Source organism: Parasteatoda tepidariorum, chromosome X2 (assembly GCF_043381705.1).
Source record: "Parasteatoda tepidariorum isolate YZ-2023 chromosome X2, CAS_Ptep_4.0, whole genome shotgun sequence".
NCBI classification, from domain to species: Eukaryota; Metazoa; Arthropoda; class Arachnida; order Araneae; family Theridiidae; genus Parasteatoda; species Parasteatoda tepidariorum.
The window spans coordinates 19829585-19844498 of NC_092215.1; the positions used below are offsets into that span (position 1 = coordinate 19829585).

A 14914-nucleotide genomic window follows, 5' to 3' on the forward strand; every position below is an offset into this window, starting at 1 on the left:
TCTTGTAGGCTTGAATTTTTTTTCTTTTTACCGTTAGAATGTCGAAGCGTCGAAAAATTTTGACTGAGCTGGAAATAGAGGAAATTATGCAAAATATTTCAGATATTGATTCTGAAACAGATTCGGATAGTAGTGATAGTGACACTATAATATATTCTGATCATAAAGAATCAAGCGAATCGAATGATGATGAGAACATTTCTGACATTTGTATGCCCAGTACTTCAAAATCGAGTAGTACTTCTGCATGGTCATCAACAGTACAAAATTTAACGCTATTACCTTTCAAAGCCGTGCCTGGACTAAAAGTGGATAATTCGCTTGAAGAAGAGATTGATTTCTTTAGGCATTATTTTGATGATTCCATAATGAAAATAATTACGAAATAATTAAATGAAAATAATTAAATTTTTCATACGAAAAAACAGCTTTAAGTCATATATTTAGTTTTCAGATTTGTAATGTTAAATGTTTTAAAATAACAAGTACATAATGAAAATAAAATGTGTGAAATATACATTTGAACAAGAAATAACTTAAGTAAATAAAGTATCCATAGAAATATATATGAAGCATATGTCACTTAAATACTCTGCAGAACAATATTAAACAACGCGCTGATATTTCGGTAATTTCATGGAATTAGGCTTAACATCAAAAAACCCTCCGGCCCTGGGGAGACACACGCTAGAGAGACTGCCGGCCTCAGCGGTAAGCGCGCTTTGCGTCGCGAAAGGGTTAAATATATTAAAGGAGGCAATGCATTATAAACATTTTAAAATTAACATCTATTTTTGTATTTTCCACTAAACATTTATTGCAATTTTTAGCAAGGAAAATTTTCATAACATGAGGATTGCATGTAATCACCATGGACGTAGCATTTTTCATAGTGATAGTAAATTCATTTAGAGGAAAATTTCTTACAAATTATTCTGGCATCAGGAAGATTTTAGTAACTTTTCAACCATTTGGCTTGATAAATATGAAAGAAATTCCTTTATTATCTTATAGATGGTTGCATTCTTTTCTATCCATACATTCTTTTCCTCTTCATACACAAAAACCTTTTGGTTTTAATATTTTTGTTTAATCTCTAAAATTCAAAGATCTACAATGATAGTAAATGTAAATAAATGTTTACACATGCGTTGACATAAAGAAAATATTTAAAAAAGAAAATTCATACAACATTTTCTCTAAATTGACTAAAATTATTATATTAAAATTATAAAATTAATATCATTTGTGACTAAAATTGTTGCCAAACATACTTTTTTAATTATGTGTATTAAGAAAAGAGTTTTTAATTAATATCTTAAAGTTTTCAATACTTTTTTATGAAGCTTTGTACATAAGGTATCTTTTTTATTTATTGCTGGCTCAAAATAACTAGGTTTCGAACATCAAAAATAAGAAGATTTGGTTTTCATTATTCAGTTCTTGCTATAGTGATGTAAAAAACCTTTACATTCATAGTTGTCCTTGCCAAGATTTTTTTTATTTATTTATTTTTTTTTTTTTTTTGCCGGCACTATGACAAAAATGACACTTTTTGTTTTGTTGATACTTGAAATTTGGTTTAGAAGCTTGTTTTCCCAATCAAAGTTTTTTGTGCTTAAAAGAACTGAACTTGACAACAAATTTATTAATTAAAATTGGACTGTTTTGTGAGTAAGCTTAATATAAACAAAATACTGATATTTTGTTTTTAATAATAATTGATGTGTATTTACTGATAGGACTCGTTAAGAAACAATATGCTAAAATATTTTTGGTGTATTATGAGAGAGAAAAATTATACTGATAAGTTAAAAAAGAATAATTTATTGATGTGTTTAATCTTTTATATTTCTAAGATTTAATTATATATATTTGATATGTAAATTTCTAAGTTAATGTAATTTTTAAATGCATTTTAAATATTTTTAATGTAAGAACCCATCACTGTATGTATTGCTTATTTCTTTCGCATTAAGATTTATTTTTTATTTCAGTGTTTATTCAGGTCACCATACCATTTTAATCCCACCATCTGAAGTTGAAATTAATCCTGCCCTTTGGTTATCAACAATTAGTCAATACAAAGGTTATAATTAATTCTAAATAATAATAAAAGTAAATAAAAAAAAATTTCGTTTTAATAATTTCTAATTTGTTTTTTATTTTAAAGTGCGTGATACATTCTGTTCATATGGCGTTATGGAACTTTGCACAAAAGGCTTAGGATCATCTATCAGCCAATTGAAGGTAATACAATAGCCTATTTTCACTTACAAAATTTCTTGGTCATTTGTGTGTGTGCTTACCCATTTAGGTTTTCTAACATTTTCTGATGATAAAGTATTCTTTATACTTTGATATTATTTTGAGGAAATTTTTTTGTTACAGTGACCAATAGAATAGAAATTTAACATTTTTAAAAAAAAGTCATTTAGTATCATTTTGCCTCGTAGACTTTTTTAATTTTCTTTATAGACAAATTTTTAACTCCTTACTCCCTGCCTATACTCAGAAGCATTGCCTTGTACCAAAGAATATTTTAAAACATTTAATGTTCTTTACAGGCTGGGATAATTTATAATGCTTATGTTCAAGATGTGAAATTTGAAATTGATATAGCAATGTTTAATCTATTTCTGGCGAGATTTTATACTAGAAACTTAATTACCTCCTTTCGGCAAACAATATTTACAGGTTGATCTAGATAAAACTGAATTTAAAAATTCCACAGTTATTTGTTTTATTCTCTTTCTTTGAATATACATGATAAATTTTTTTAATGTTAAAAAATCTATTTAAATTCATTTTGCTCTGTTAAAAACTTAAGTAACTGAAAGACATAACATATATCTGGTTTTATAATGATAAAACCTCCTCTGCGTGGACACTCAGGCTGAAAGAGGGAAGCACATAGATGCAAGAGAAAATTATAAACAAGTTACAACAAAGGGAAAAAAGTGGTTGGGGTACAAGCTTGAACCGATTAATCAAATAATTAAAAGGGTATCATTGGTAGGGTGAAATCCATATGTGTTGCAAGATGTAGAAATTTTTAAAAAAGGTGAGAATGGAATATTTGGTGAAAATGGAATTCTAGAAAGAAAATTTTGATAAATTCTAATTTTTAATTTCTTGCTTAATTTGATAATATTCTATTCTTTTATATCAAACATTAGAAAATCAATTTTCTTTTGATTTCTAAATTTTGATATGTCAATGGCTTTAGATGTGCCATCACCACACCTGTTTCTTATGTCCTTTCTTTTGCTTGATTGCCATCTTTAAATTTGAATATTTCATTTGATTATTTGTAGTTGATATGTTTTTATAATTAAATAACCAGGGGTCTGTCCACGTTGAATTTACTACCGTTTAGCGGTACGTTCACAAATTCAATTTTAGGAAAAACGGTAGTTTCACAAATTCAACATTAGGAAAAACGGTAGTTTCACAAAGTACTTTTTCTTAAAATTTTATTTTTGTATCCTTAAGAAATGATAAATCTATATTTTTACTATGCTTTTTGTTGATTTTTTAATATCATTTTTAATTTTTCACATATTATGTCTAAATTTTCATAAAATAGGTACATCTCAGAAAAGCCTAGACAGACCCCTGATAGCATATTAGTCTAGTAAGAAATGGGAACTTGTTTAAGACTTTTTTAATCCTATAAATTATGCTATGATTTCTTAGCTTTTTCAGACATTCTCATTCACTTTTAGATTCTTTTCATTTATTAGAACTTTTACAGACATTTTCTTATGATTTGAGCATGTTTAATAATTTATAAATATTGGTTTTCTACATTTAACAAATTTTATTATAAGATAAAAACTGATATAAATTTCTGTGTTTTTATAATTCAGTGACTTTTTGTTGACTGTCTCATACTTGGGTTGACTTTTGAACTTGGCAATAAATTTTTCTATAACTTTAAAATGTTGAACCTATTTTGTTTGTCAGTTTAATTACATGCCAAAGGAGTTTTTTTTATTCTGTTTATTAATTTAATTGGTTTTGAATATATTTTAAAACTTATCTATTTGGGAAACTAAAAATCTTAATTAAATCCTTAATCTCCTATATCTATTATCCTGTAAAAAAAATGGGAATATAGAAAGCTATGGAGAAATATCTCTACTGATAAGCATTCCCATTTTGTGTGTAGTAGTCTAGAAAGCTGAACCTAAATTATAAAATTTAGGTAATTTTATTATAAATGTGTTATAAATAAATATTTGTAAATATGTGAGTCTATGACTATTTTTGGTGGGAGTAAGGAAATTTTTTTAACAGTATATAATTATTTTTCACAGAATGGGATAAAACTATTATTTTTGAGTTTGCAAATGAAACTCTGGAATTTTAATATTTATTTTAGCACTAATATGTTTTATATGTTATAAGGTAAGTAAAATTTGTGTATCATTTTGTATCCAACTTATTGTAGTTATTATAACAGTTATTCTTTTTCATTGCAGAGAGGGATAAACTTGAGCTGCGTTCGAACCTGTGTTGTTGTAGCTGAGGAGAGGCCTAGAGTTGGATTAACAACCTCATTCTCTAAATTATTTTCTGGTTTAGGCTTATCTCCTAGAGCTGTTAGCACAAGCTTTGGATGTCGAGTAAATGTTGCCATTTGTTTGCAGGTAAGTAATGTTTTTAATTAAGCAGACATGTAACTTTACTGCAGACCCATGGAATTCCGCTTTTTTCACCTGATTTTCATCATAAACTTAACAATTCTAAAATTACAAAAATTTTATATGTGTGACTGGGGACATCCACAAATTGTACTAAAGTGATTGAAGTATCTTTTCTACCCAATGTGTTCCTGAATTTTTATGCCACTTGAATAATATTTTATAAAAAAGAAAAAACTAACTTTTTCTAATGAAATTTTATTAGCGTAAAAGTATATACTTATTAAATATTTTTAGTGAAATTAAGTCTTGGTATGTTGGCGATTTGTTTCAAATATTTGAATTGTTCTTTTATTCAGTTTTTTAAAATTATTTAATCTAATTAACAATTCAATATGCGCAGAATTTTCTAAATGATAAACTGAGGGGTCATTCACTAACTAAATTCTTATTAAAAATGTTCAGTTGCATTCATAACTACTGAACTTATAAATATTAAACGAAATTCAATTTTCCCTCGGATTGACTATTAGTAAGAAATAATAATAATAGTGATTTGAATAAGCAATGGCATTTTGAATCAACTAACAGAAGAATCTTATATTTTGAAATGAGTCAACTCAAAATGTTTAAAAAAAATTAAATTAATACTTTATTAAATACAATTATTTTTTTTAAATTGTAATTTTTGTTTTAGTTTAATTCATAACTTTGAAAAACTGTTTTTAGAGTTTTATTACCATACTAAATTTTTTTTCTGAAACTGCTGTAGCATATCTGACTACATGATATAGATCAATTTCTTAAGATATTTTAATTACGTATATAAAGATGTATTAATTTATAGGGAGCCTCTAGTCCAGACCCAACTGCAGTATATGCTGATATGCGAGCATTGCGAAATGATCGAGTTACATTAGTTGAAAGAGGTGCTCCTCATAGTTTATGTCTGATGGAGTCTGGCAAACTTCTTCCAGGAGTGAAAGTAGTCATTGCCAATCCTGAGACTAAAGGACAATGTGGAGATTCTCACCTAGGAGAGGTATTAACTACATTTTGTATGTATTTAATAAATTTATATTATCAGTCACAGTTGCCAATTCTGTCAAATTCCAAAAAATATTCAAATATTCCATTTCTTTAAAATTTCGTAAAAATATCAAATTTTTGTAATTTAAAATCTCTTATTGAAATATCTAAATGTATAAAGAATAAAAAATATTTTTGGTGTTCAAAACTGAAGAATTGGCAAAAACAATCCAAGCTTTGTCACCACTCAAATGCCTATAGTGAACATATATTTAGCCAAGAAAAAAGAAATGATAAATACTGATTTTCAATCATCCATATTTAATGAAAATTTTGAAATTTACTGTTGATGAAATGTTCAAAATTAGGAAATATTTTTAAGAAGAGCTTGATAAATCATTTTTTATGAAAGGTAAAATCAGTCACCTATTTTAAAATTATTCAACATTCTGGATTACTGAAATTCACATTTACCAAAGCTGTAAAGATTTCCATGTTACCATGTTACATTCTCATTCAGTTGAATTTTTATAAATATTTTCTCTGAGTGAAATTTTATTGAATTAAGTCTTAACACACATTTTTGAAGCAACAAATTTAAAATTTGTTATTGTTGTAAGTAAAATGTTGATTCCTCTAGCTTAACCCTTCACTGTGCCCATTTGCATATCTGTAAAGCTAAGTTTAAATTGGATTTTCTCTGCTGTTCTTTATAGTTAAGCATTGAAAACTGCTTTGCACATCGATAGAAGTGCTTGTCTTTGTTAGAAAAACGAATTGACTACCAGTCTGTGCTAGTTTCAAAACTAATGGACATGCTGTTTCCCCATGCTTTGTTAGTTTAGTGCCTTGTGCTATTTCAATAAGAAGGATAATTTCTGTTCTGAACAAAAATTTTAAAATAATAAATTCTCCTATGATAAAACCTTCTAGAGTTTGGAACTTCAAAGTCATTATATAATTCTGGCAATAAATAATTATTGTATTATTCTATTGTTTACATTCACTGTATCAGAGGATTTATAATGTTGTACACATAGTTTTGCAGTAACAAAAGTGCAAGGTAACAAAAAATATTCTTCCTTCCTAAAGTGTAACCAATTTTTTTCTAGTATTTATTGACGAATTCTGCAAACGAAAATAATTATTCTTCACTTTTAAAAAGTGTGGAATGAAGGGTTAAGGAATATGTTTTAAGTTAGATTAATTGTGTTAACAAATGTGTATTATGTAAATACATATGTGCATAAAAGTCCAGTGTAGTTAGAATGTAATATTGTCAAAATTTAAATTCTTTATGCAGTAGTTTGCTATTTCTGATTTAAACTGCAATTAACTGTTACCAATATTCCCTTTTTGTCCAAAATTTGATTGTATGCCAAATGTCCCTGTTTTTATTATTCTTCAATGTTTTGAGCTATGTATTATGTATTGCTTTATTACGAGACAGAGCTATTAATTTCTAGATCTGATCTAACATCTCATGAAAATATTTTATGAACTACATATCCGTTTAATATGTTTAATATTCTTAAAACTTGTTCCATTAGCAAATTTTCAGTTTCTAATTCAAAAAATCTGCTACAAGACATTTGTCTAAAAAGAAATTTATATATCTTCACCACCTCCAAAACTGATAAATTTGTGAGATGGACAAGATTTATGGACAAGATGGACAAGATAAGGACGTTAAGGTATTTGATTTTGTTGCATTGAGTTTGTAATGACATTAAGGGGTTTAATGCGAAAGCCAGGTATATTCCATTTTTTTCTATATTAATAAATTTTTTACTGTTCAGACTTTGTAAATTCTTTGATTAGTACAAGAACTGGGCAGAAATATCAAATCAGATTTCCTGTGAGGTAAAAGGTGTGAGGAGAAACTTCATATAAACCTATTGCTTTTTCAATGTCATTTGACTCAATGTCACATATAATTTGTGAACCATGACTTGCCTTGTCATTGCATCAAGCTCATCATTCATGTTTGGTGTAGTGGAATCTTTTTTGGCCCTTGTACCATTCTAACACTAATTCTAACACCTAGCCTATTTTTGCCTAAATATTGAAAGCCTGAACACATTTAATATTTACTACTAATTAAAAACTCTTACTGAAAAAGGTATTCAATCTAATGAATGCAATTTATGTTCACAAATGGTATTTAACAAAGTATTTTATTTTTTAGATTTGGGTGCAGTCATCTCATAATGCTAGTGGATATTTCACTATCTATGGTGATGATTCTCTTCACAATGATCATTTCAATGTGAGGCTAATCACTGGTGACTCATCACAAACTTATGCAAGGACTGGTTATTTAGGTTTTTTGCGAAGAACAGAGAGTGTTCAAGCTGATGGTGGTATGTTAAATACATCCCTAAATTATAATTAGAGTATAACATGAGTGATTGTATTCCGTGTGTACCCAGAAATTCTGTTTTATTTTATTATTATTTTTTTTATTCTTCCAGTCTAAAAGCTATGAGCATGTGATTTTTCAGCAAAAATCCTGAGTATTGCTTCGTATCAGAAGACCATTGGTTTGCGCACTTACGCTAATCAAAAACTTAAAATCACTCTAAGTTTTGAAACTTTTGCTTTATTCTGTTAACAAGACATTTACGTACATGCGATTTTTCCGCCAATTTTATTCTTTTGATTTGGCGAATTTCCACCATTTTGAATATTTGTAACTGCACTGGGATATGCTAATATTACGATTCCTATTCACACTATTTTAATATTAAACATCAATTTTAGTATTTACCTGATCAAAAAGATACGTGTTGCAATTCGTACTCACTCAATTTAAAAATCGTACATCACAAATCCGATTCACGCGATTTGAAGATACAATAGTGTGATTTGTATTTACGCATTTTTAAAAACCCATATCACAATTCGTATTCACGCGAGCTTAAAATCTAATGTCAAGATTTGTATTCACACGTTTTTAAAATCCAATATTGCAATTCCTATTCAGACGGTTGTAATATCAAAAATCAATTTGTTTATTTTTACACGATTTAAAAACTATACATTGCGATTTGTTTTCGAAAAATTATTGATTCGTATTTATGTGATTTAATATTGAAATTTGTATTTTTGCATATTTGAAATCCAATATTTCAAATCCAAATTCTTGTAAGAAGTAAATTTTTTCTTGAATTAGTTTCTATAAATGTGTGATGTTCATCATTAGTAGGTTATTTAGTTATAAATCTTAGCTCAAAAAATTATGGTAAATATGAAACATGTATGTTATATAAATTGTTATCTTGTTATCAATTTTTTGCACATGAAATTTTCAGGGTTTTTCACTTTGTCACAATCACCCCTGGTATGAATAACATGTTTTGAATGTATAGTGCAGAAAAAAACAGACCAATTACATTTGGTCTAATGATTCTCTCTCTATAATAACATAATTTATGATTGATAGATCTTAATACAGGAATTTGGCTATCAAATACGCCAAAAATCGTAGAGGATATGCAAAAATGTATTTTAGATTCATGCTTCGATAACATGCCAGTAGATTTATGTAGATGGAATAAAACCAAACTTACAAAAAAATAATATATTTTTTGTGTTAGTAGCAGAAAGATAAAGTACATATAATTTTAATCTCACATTACATTGCTGCTTTTCCTTGAGGCAAGTATTTGATTAGTTCTAATTAAAACCCTTGATTTCAAATATTGCTCTTTTCTTGTTTTGAAATCCTTCATATTTTTTTTTTCTATAAATAGATGGAATATTTTTAAATGCGCTTAATAATAGATGATTAAAGAGACAAGAGTTTTGCTTAATAATACACATATTTTTTTTCTCACCTTGGAGACTTCCTTTTCCCAGTCTTACTCTATTTTTTTTAATTTTTGAAACATCAATTGAAGTTTAAATTTATTTTGTTTCACATAGCATTTTGTCACTTTTGAAAAGTTAAAATGTTTTACATGATCTATATTATTTTAAATAAGGACCTGCACTTCATAGAAAAAGACTGAAATTCCGGAGCCTTGTGTACTAAAGATGCATATTTTCCTAACTCTCTCAGAATTAGTGCTTAATAGGTTAAAACAGAAGCATTTTTTATGATATTTAAATATAAATTAAATTATACTGAAAAGTTGCTGAAATGGAACCAATGGCTTTCCATTATAATCATATTGTGACGAAAGCTGTGAATTATTAAGATTATTAAATCATAAATCCTCAAAATAAATTTCATGTTTGTGTTATGTGGGTTAGATTTACTTATCACGTTTATTAATAACATATAAATATTTTTTAGAACTTCATGATGCTGTGTTTGTAGTTGGGTCTCTGGATGAAACTATCATGCTCCGAGGAATGAGATATCATCCTATAGATATTGAAAATAGTGTCCTGAGATGTCATAAAAAAGTTTCTGAATGGTACTTTTACTTTTAAATGAAATTTTGATCATATTGAAAATTGTTGTTTGTAGCCTTCATATACGTTTTTTTATTAATATCTTATAAGTTTTGAACCTCTCAAGTTACGTGGGCAATGCAATGAGCTTAAAAATATTGCATATTTTCCCCAAAGTTGAATTTGACAAAAATTCTTCATGTCTACTTTAGTTTTATTTCTTATGTTACATAAGTGCACACATAAAGTAATTTTTATCCATAAATTGACTTATTCATGATGTAAAACTTAATGTAATTTTTTTCTTTTGAAATATGGTTAAGGAATACTATTAATTAATTGTATCTTACATTCCGATTTCTTGTTCTTCATTAATTCTCCAAGCATTAAGCCCCTAATTAAAATCGGATGGGCATTTCCCGAATAAGTACTATTCTCCCATTGAAAAGCATGGGAGAAACCAGTTTATAGCTTGCAGTTAAAAGTTGGACAAAGCCAAAACTAACGCTCAGAGGGTTAATCATTTATAATGTAAATTCACTGAAAAACACTGCCTTGAAAATCAGGAAATTTAATGTAAAGATTTACCTAGTAATGCTTAGTATTATAATTTATGTAATTATTCACCTTTTTAATTTTTTTATTATTATTTTTTTTCACTTTAACTATTGCTGCATTTAATTTTACAGTGGATTCCAAGCTTAAAGTATTTAAAAAATACAATGTATTGTTTTCAACTTTATTTTGTATTTTAAATTGATTAATTTACTTGTCTAAAACAAAATATGTTCTATGTTGAATGCAAAAAATCTACACTTTATTAAAATTCAATTTTATGCAAAAATTATAGAACTTTTTTACATGAATGATTTTGTATGTAGAGGTTTTGTTTTTCTTATTCGTCTACCATTAACTTTAATGAGGTTAATTTAACAACTGTTTTAAATTGAAAATGTTCATTAAATGCAAAGCTATGTTTCGGTACTTTAGCTTTATTACTATGTTTTGGTTATTTGTTTATATTTTGAGTTTTATTAATGAATAAGTGCTGGCAATTCGTTTTTAAGAATCATTTTCAAAATGCACTATCAATACTTTTTAAGTACTAATTTCTTTTAAATTTTATGAATAATAAAATGCATATATATGATAATTTTGCCTTTTTCAGTTGGTAATTTTTTTGCAATGTCAAAATGAAAGTCATTGGTTTTTAAATGACACATTATTCAGTTTGTTTGCATTCAGCAAATATTTTCTCTTGGAATTTCCCTTACCTTTTTATAGTTTTTTGATACTTAATAATGCATTTAAATTTTACTGATTTTCCAACATATTCATATTAAAAAAAAAAGAATTTTTTTTATCTTGTTCTTATCCTTCCTTAATTTTAATACATACAATATTGAAAGAAATACAAATTTAGACCTAGGTATTGATAGGTTGAATAAATTTCAATTTAACTAAATATCTGTCTTGATAACTTCAAATTATTGTATGATATTCAAATAAAAGTTTGATGAATATAATGGTGAACTTTTTTTTTGTTTGTATATTATCTAATTTTGTGAGGTTAGTTATATAGTAGCTTCCAATTGAAAATAGTCACTCTGCACAAAACCATACTTTTGTTATTATACTTATATTTTAAGCTTATGTTAATTCTTTTAACAAATTTTAAGTATTTTGAGTAAAATGAAATGCAATATTCCTAGATTTTAAGATATATTTCATACCCTCTAAAGTAAAATTTTTTTCCCACAGTGCTGTGTTTACTTGGACTAATTTACTTGTAGTTGTGGTTGAACTTGATGGAAATGAAAATGAAGCTTTAGATCTTGTACCCCTAGTCACAAATGTAGTTTTGGAGGAACATCAACTTATTGTAGGAGTAGTAGTTGTTGTCGATCCTGGAGTTGTGCCTATAAATTCCAGGGGTGAAAAGCAACGAATGCACCTTCGAGATGGATTTTTAGCTGATCAATTAGATCCAATTTATGTAGCTTATAACATGTGAGAAGATATTATCTAAAATGTTATTTATATGACCTTCTTAAAAAAGTGGAATGCACTTGAAATTAAATTTTGGATGTAATTGAGACCTGGAAAGGAGAATTTGCTTATAGCTGTGATTTTTTTAGAATGGGCATTCCTTTTGACTTCAGAAACACGAGAAATCCTTGCCGCTATAAAATGTGAAAGCTGAACAAGTAGTCCCATGGACAAGAAAATTCTTGTTCTGTAGTATATAGTGTTCTAAGTGTTAAATTGCTCTTTCTAAATTAATCCAAAATGGTTTTATATTTTCTTAAAATTTGCTAGTTTTCTTTTTTGATTTTTATTGGAGTGCAAATATTCGTAAATTATACATTTCAATTGTGAAAATTTTTTTATAATTCAAAATAATATTTTAAAAGTTCAAGATTTTATAAAATATTTGCCTCCATTTTTATGTTTATCTTTACTAGGCATACTTTTTATTAAAAGTTTTTACTTATATAGCTGTTGAGAACAGTATGACTATTCAAACTAGTTACTTAAGAATTTATATATGAGATAAAATCAGTATATTGAAAGCAATATTTTGTTCATAAGTAATTAGATATTTTATATAATATCACAAAGCTGTTACTTTTTTAGACTCAAGCATTTTATAATTGGTTTTGACTTCAATTGTAATGTTTCATTATCTATAGCTTCATTCTAAACTATTAGATATTATTTCCCATTTAACAGTTCTAATGTGTGGCATCTGTTTATATTTGCATAGTTTCTTGCGAGTTCTGGTGCTTTTTGTTATCGAAGCTTAAAATATAAATTAAAATATACTGATCTGAAGCTTCTGAATGTATAATTTAATGAAAAACAGTTACTTTTATAGTGTTCTGAAAATTTCTATAATTGAGTCTGTTGTGTTTTTATTCAATTTATGCATGTAAGTATCAATAAATATATATGAGTTAGTAAATTATGCTGTAACTTTAAAAATTTAAATTTGCTGGTGCTGCCATTAAAATATCTAAGATTTATTGTACTACTTACCTCTAAAAATGTATATTTTCTAATTAAATACTTTAATGGTATGTAATTTTAATACTACCATAATTATTTATATATTTTCTAATTGCATACTCTAAATAATTAAGCTTTGGGTTGTCAGTTTTCATCTCAGACTAATATAATGTTCGCTACCTATTTTGCAATTTTTTTAAAATTTTCATTGAAATACTGATAATGACTGCTAGCCCTTAATTTACTATGCAATAAATATTAATAGAATGGAGAATATTCTGCTTGAAGAAAGGAATATCTGATGTAATTTCTATCCTATATATATTATTTGAAGAGAGATCACAGGCATGAAGTATTAAATAATTAGCTTTAAGATCTTTTTAATTTTGTTTTGTTTATAGCAAGAAATGTATCTTTTTCTTTCACAATAAACCCACAAATAATTTAAATTTTTTTTTTTTTTTGGGAATAAGGTTCTTATAAACTATTTATTAAATGCATTATTTTTAATTATCTCATTCAAACTTTCCAATAACATAATTTTAGACTTAACAAGTAGAAAAAAAAACAATGTTTATGGATTTGGTCAATCATATTTGATCTAATTTCCAAAATACTTATCATTTTTATTGTAATTCTAAAATAGTAGTATTTTACGATGAACTCTGAGGCATGGTTGGAACAAAATCCAATTTTTACTTTTGAGAAATTTAAGATCCTTCTCAAATATTGCAATTTTTTCTCGTTAGAATTAAACAACCGTATTTATTATAAATTTTATACATATTCCAAATATGAACTAACAAATAACCAGAAAAATATTGCAAAAATTCTTTTAAGAAGAAGTGTTAAAATGAGCATTAATAGTTGGAATTTGTGTTAGTCTAAAATTTTGAGATTTACATAATAGATTACAAAATCGTAGATTTTGAGATTAAAAAATAGTTTGCATTGTGAAAAAAATTTCGATGAATTGGCCATTATTTCAGTGTTGAAATGTTAGTTCTAATATTTTTGTATATCATAGATTTTTGCCAGTCAGTTTTTATAATTATAGATTTTGCAATTAGTTTGCTCACAGTTTTAAACTTAAAACTTTGATTTAAAGATTTTTTCAAATGTCTTTTGACTTACTTAAAAATATTCTTTATTTAAGAAATATGCAAAGTTATTGAAAAATATTTTTTGCAAAATCTCCTACCTAAATTTCTTTTTTTACTTTTCTATATAAAATGTTGCTTTGTTGTTTACAAAAAAAATTGCCTTTACAAATGAAAATTGTGCTATTAATAAAAAAAAAGTATGGATAATTCTTTAAAATTAATAGATAGGATAATTACTCTATATTCTTGAAATGGTGCTATTTCTTAAATTCTACCTAAAAATTTGCATGATAATTGCATAAATGCACCCTAAATATTTAAATTTTTAATGTACTATTAAGGATGTACTTTTTCAAATAGAACTTTAAAATTAATGCAATTCATTACTAGAATTAACGTAATTCATTACGGGAATGCTAATTAGCTGTAACTGAAATATTTGTATTCAAGCAGCTTTGTCAAAGTAGTTATTAGAGTGAACACTATATAATTTTATTAAATTTTTAAAAGTATGGGTTTTTATTACCTTTTTGTAATTGTTTTATTATCAATTTTAGAGTTCATTTCTGAAAAAGAAAATATTAATATTTTTCAAAATTTTCTCATGAGCTTTGTTTTTACTTTATTTGAAATTTAAATGTTATCTGTAGTTTTTTTTTTTTTTTTTTTGGTAAATAGGAAAATATTCTTGATCTAATTTTCTTCTCTGAATTATGTTTTTTC

The 14914-nt window shown here is 26.4% G+C and overlaps 1 protein-coding gene across 6 annotated transcripts in view; it reads left to right on the plus strand.

The window, feature by feature from the left end:
- Positions 1 to 14388, plus strand: part of LOC107436641 (disco-interacting protein 2) — a 190082-nt gene extending 175694 nt beyond the window's left edge. For 3 of the 6 annotated variants that reach the window (XM_071188297.1, XM_071188299.1, XM_016048412.3), the window contains 7 exons: positions 1998 to 2089; positions 2174 to 2250; positions 4488 to 4655; positions 5497 to 5691; positions 7867 to 8041; positions 9979 to 10102; positions 11841 to 14388. In XM_071188297.1, the coding sequence (XP_071044398.1) occupies positions 1998 to 2089; positions 2174 to 2250; positions 4488 to 4655; positions 5497 to 5691; positions 7867 to 8041; positions 9979 to 10102; positions 11841 to 12093 (1084 nt within the window). In that variant the 3' untranslated portion in view covers positions 12094 to 14388. The remainder of the gene's footprint in view (positions 1 to 1997; positions 2090 to 2173; positions 2251 to 4487; positions 4656 to 5496; positions 5692 to 7866; positions 8042 to 9978; positions 10103 to 11840) is intronic. The other 3 variants (XM_071188296.1, XM_071188298.1, XM_016048411.3) reach the window with 1 other exon arrangement.
- The last annotated feature ends 526 nt before the right edge of the window (positions 14389 to 14914 follow it).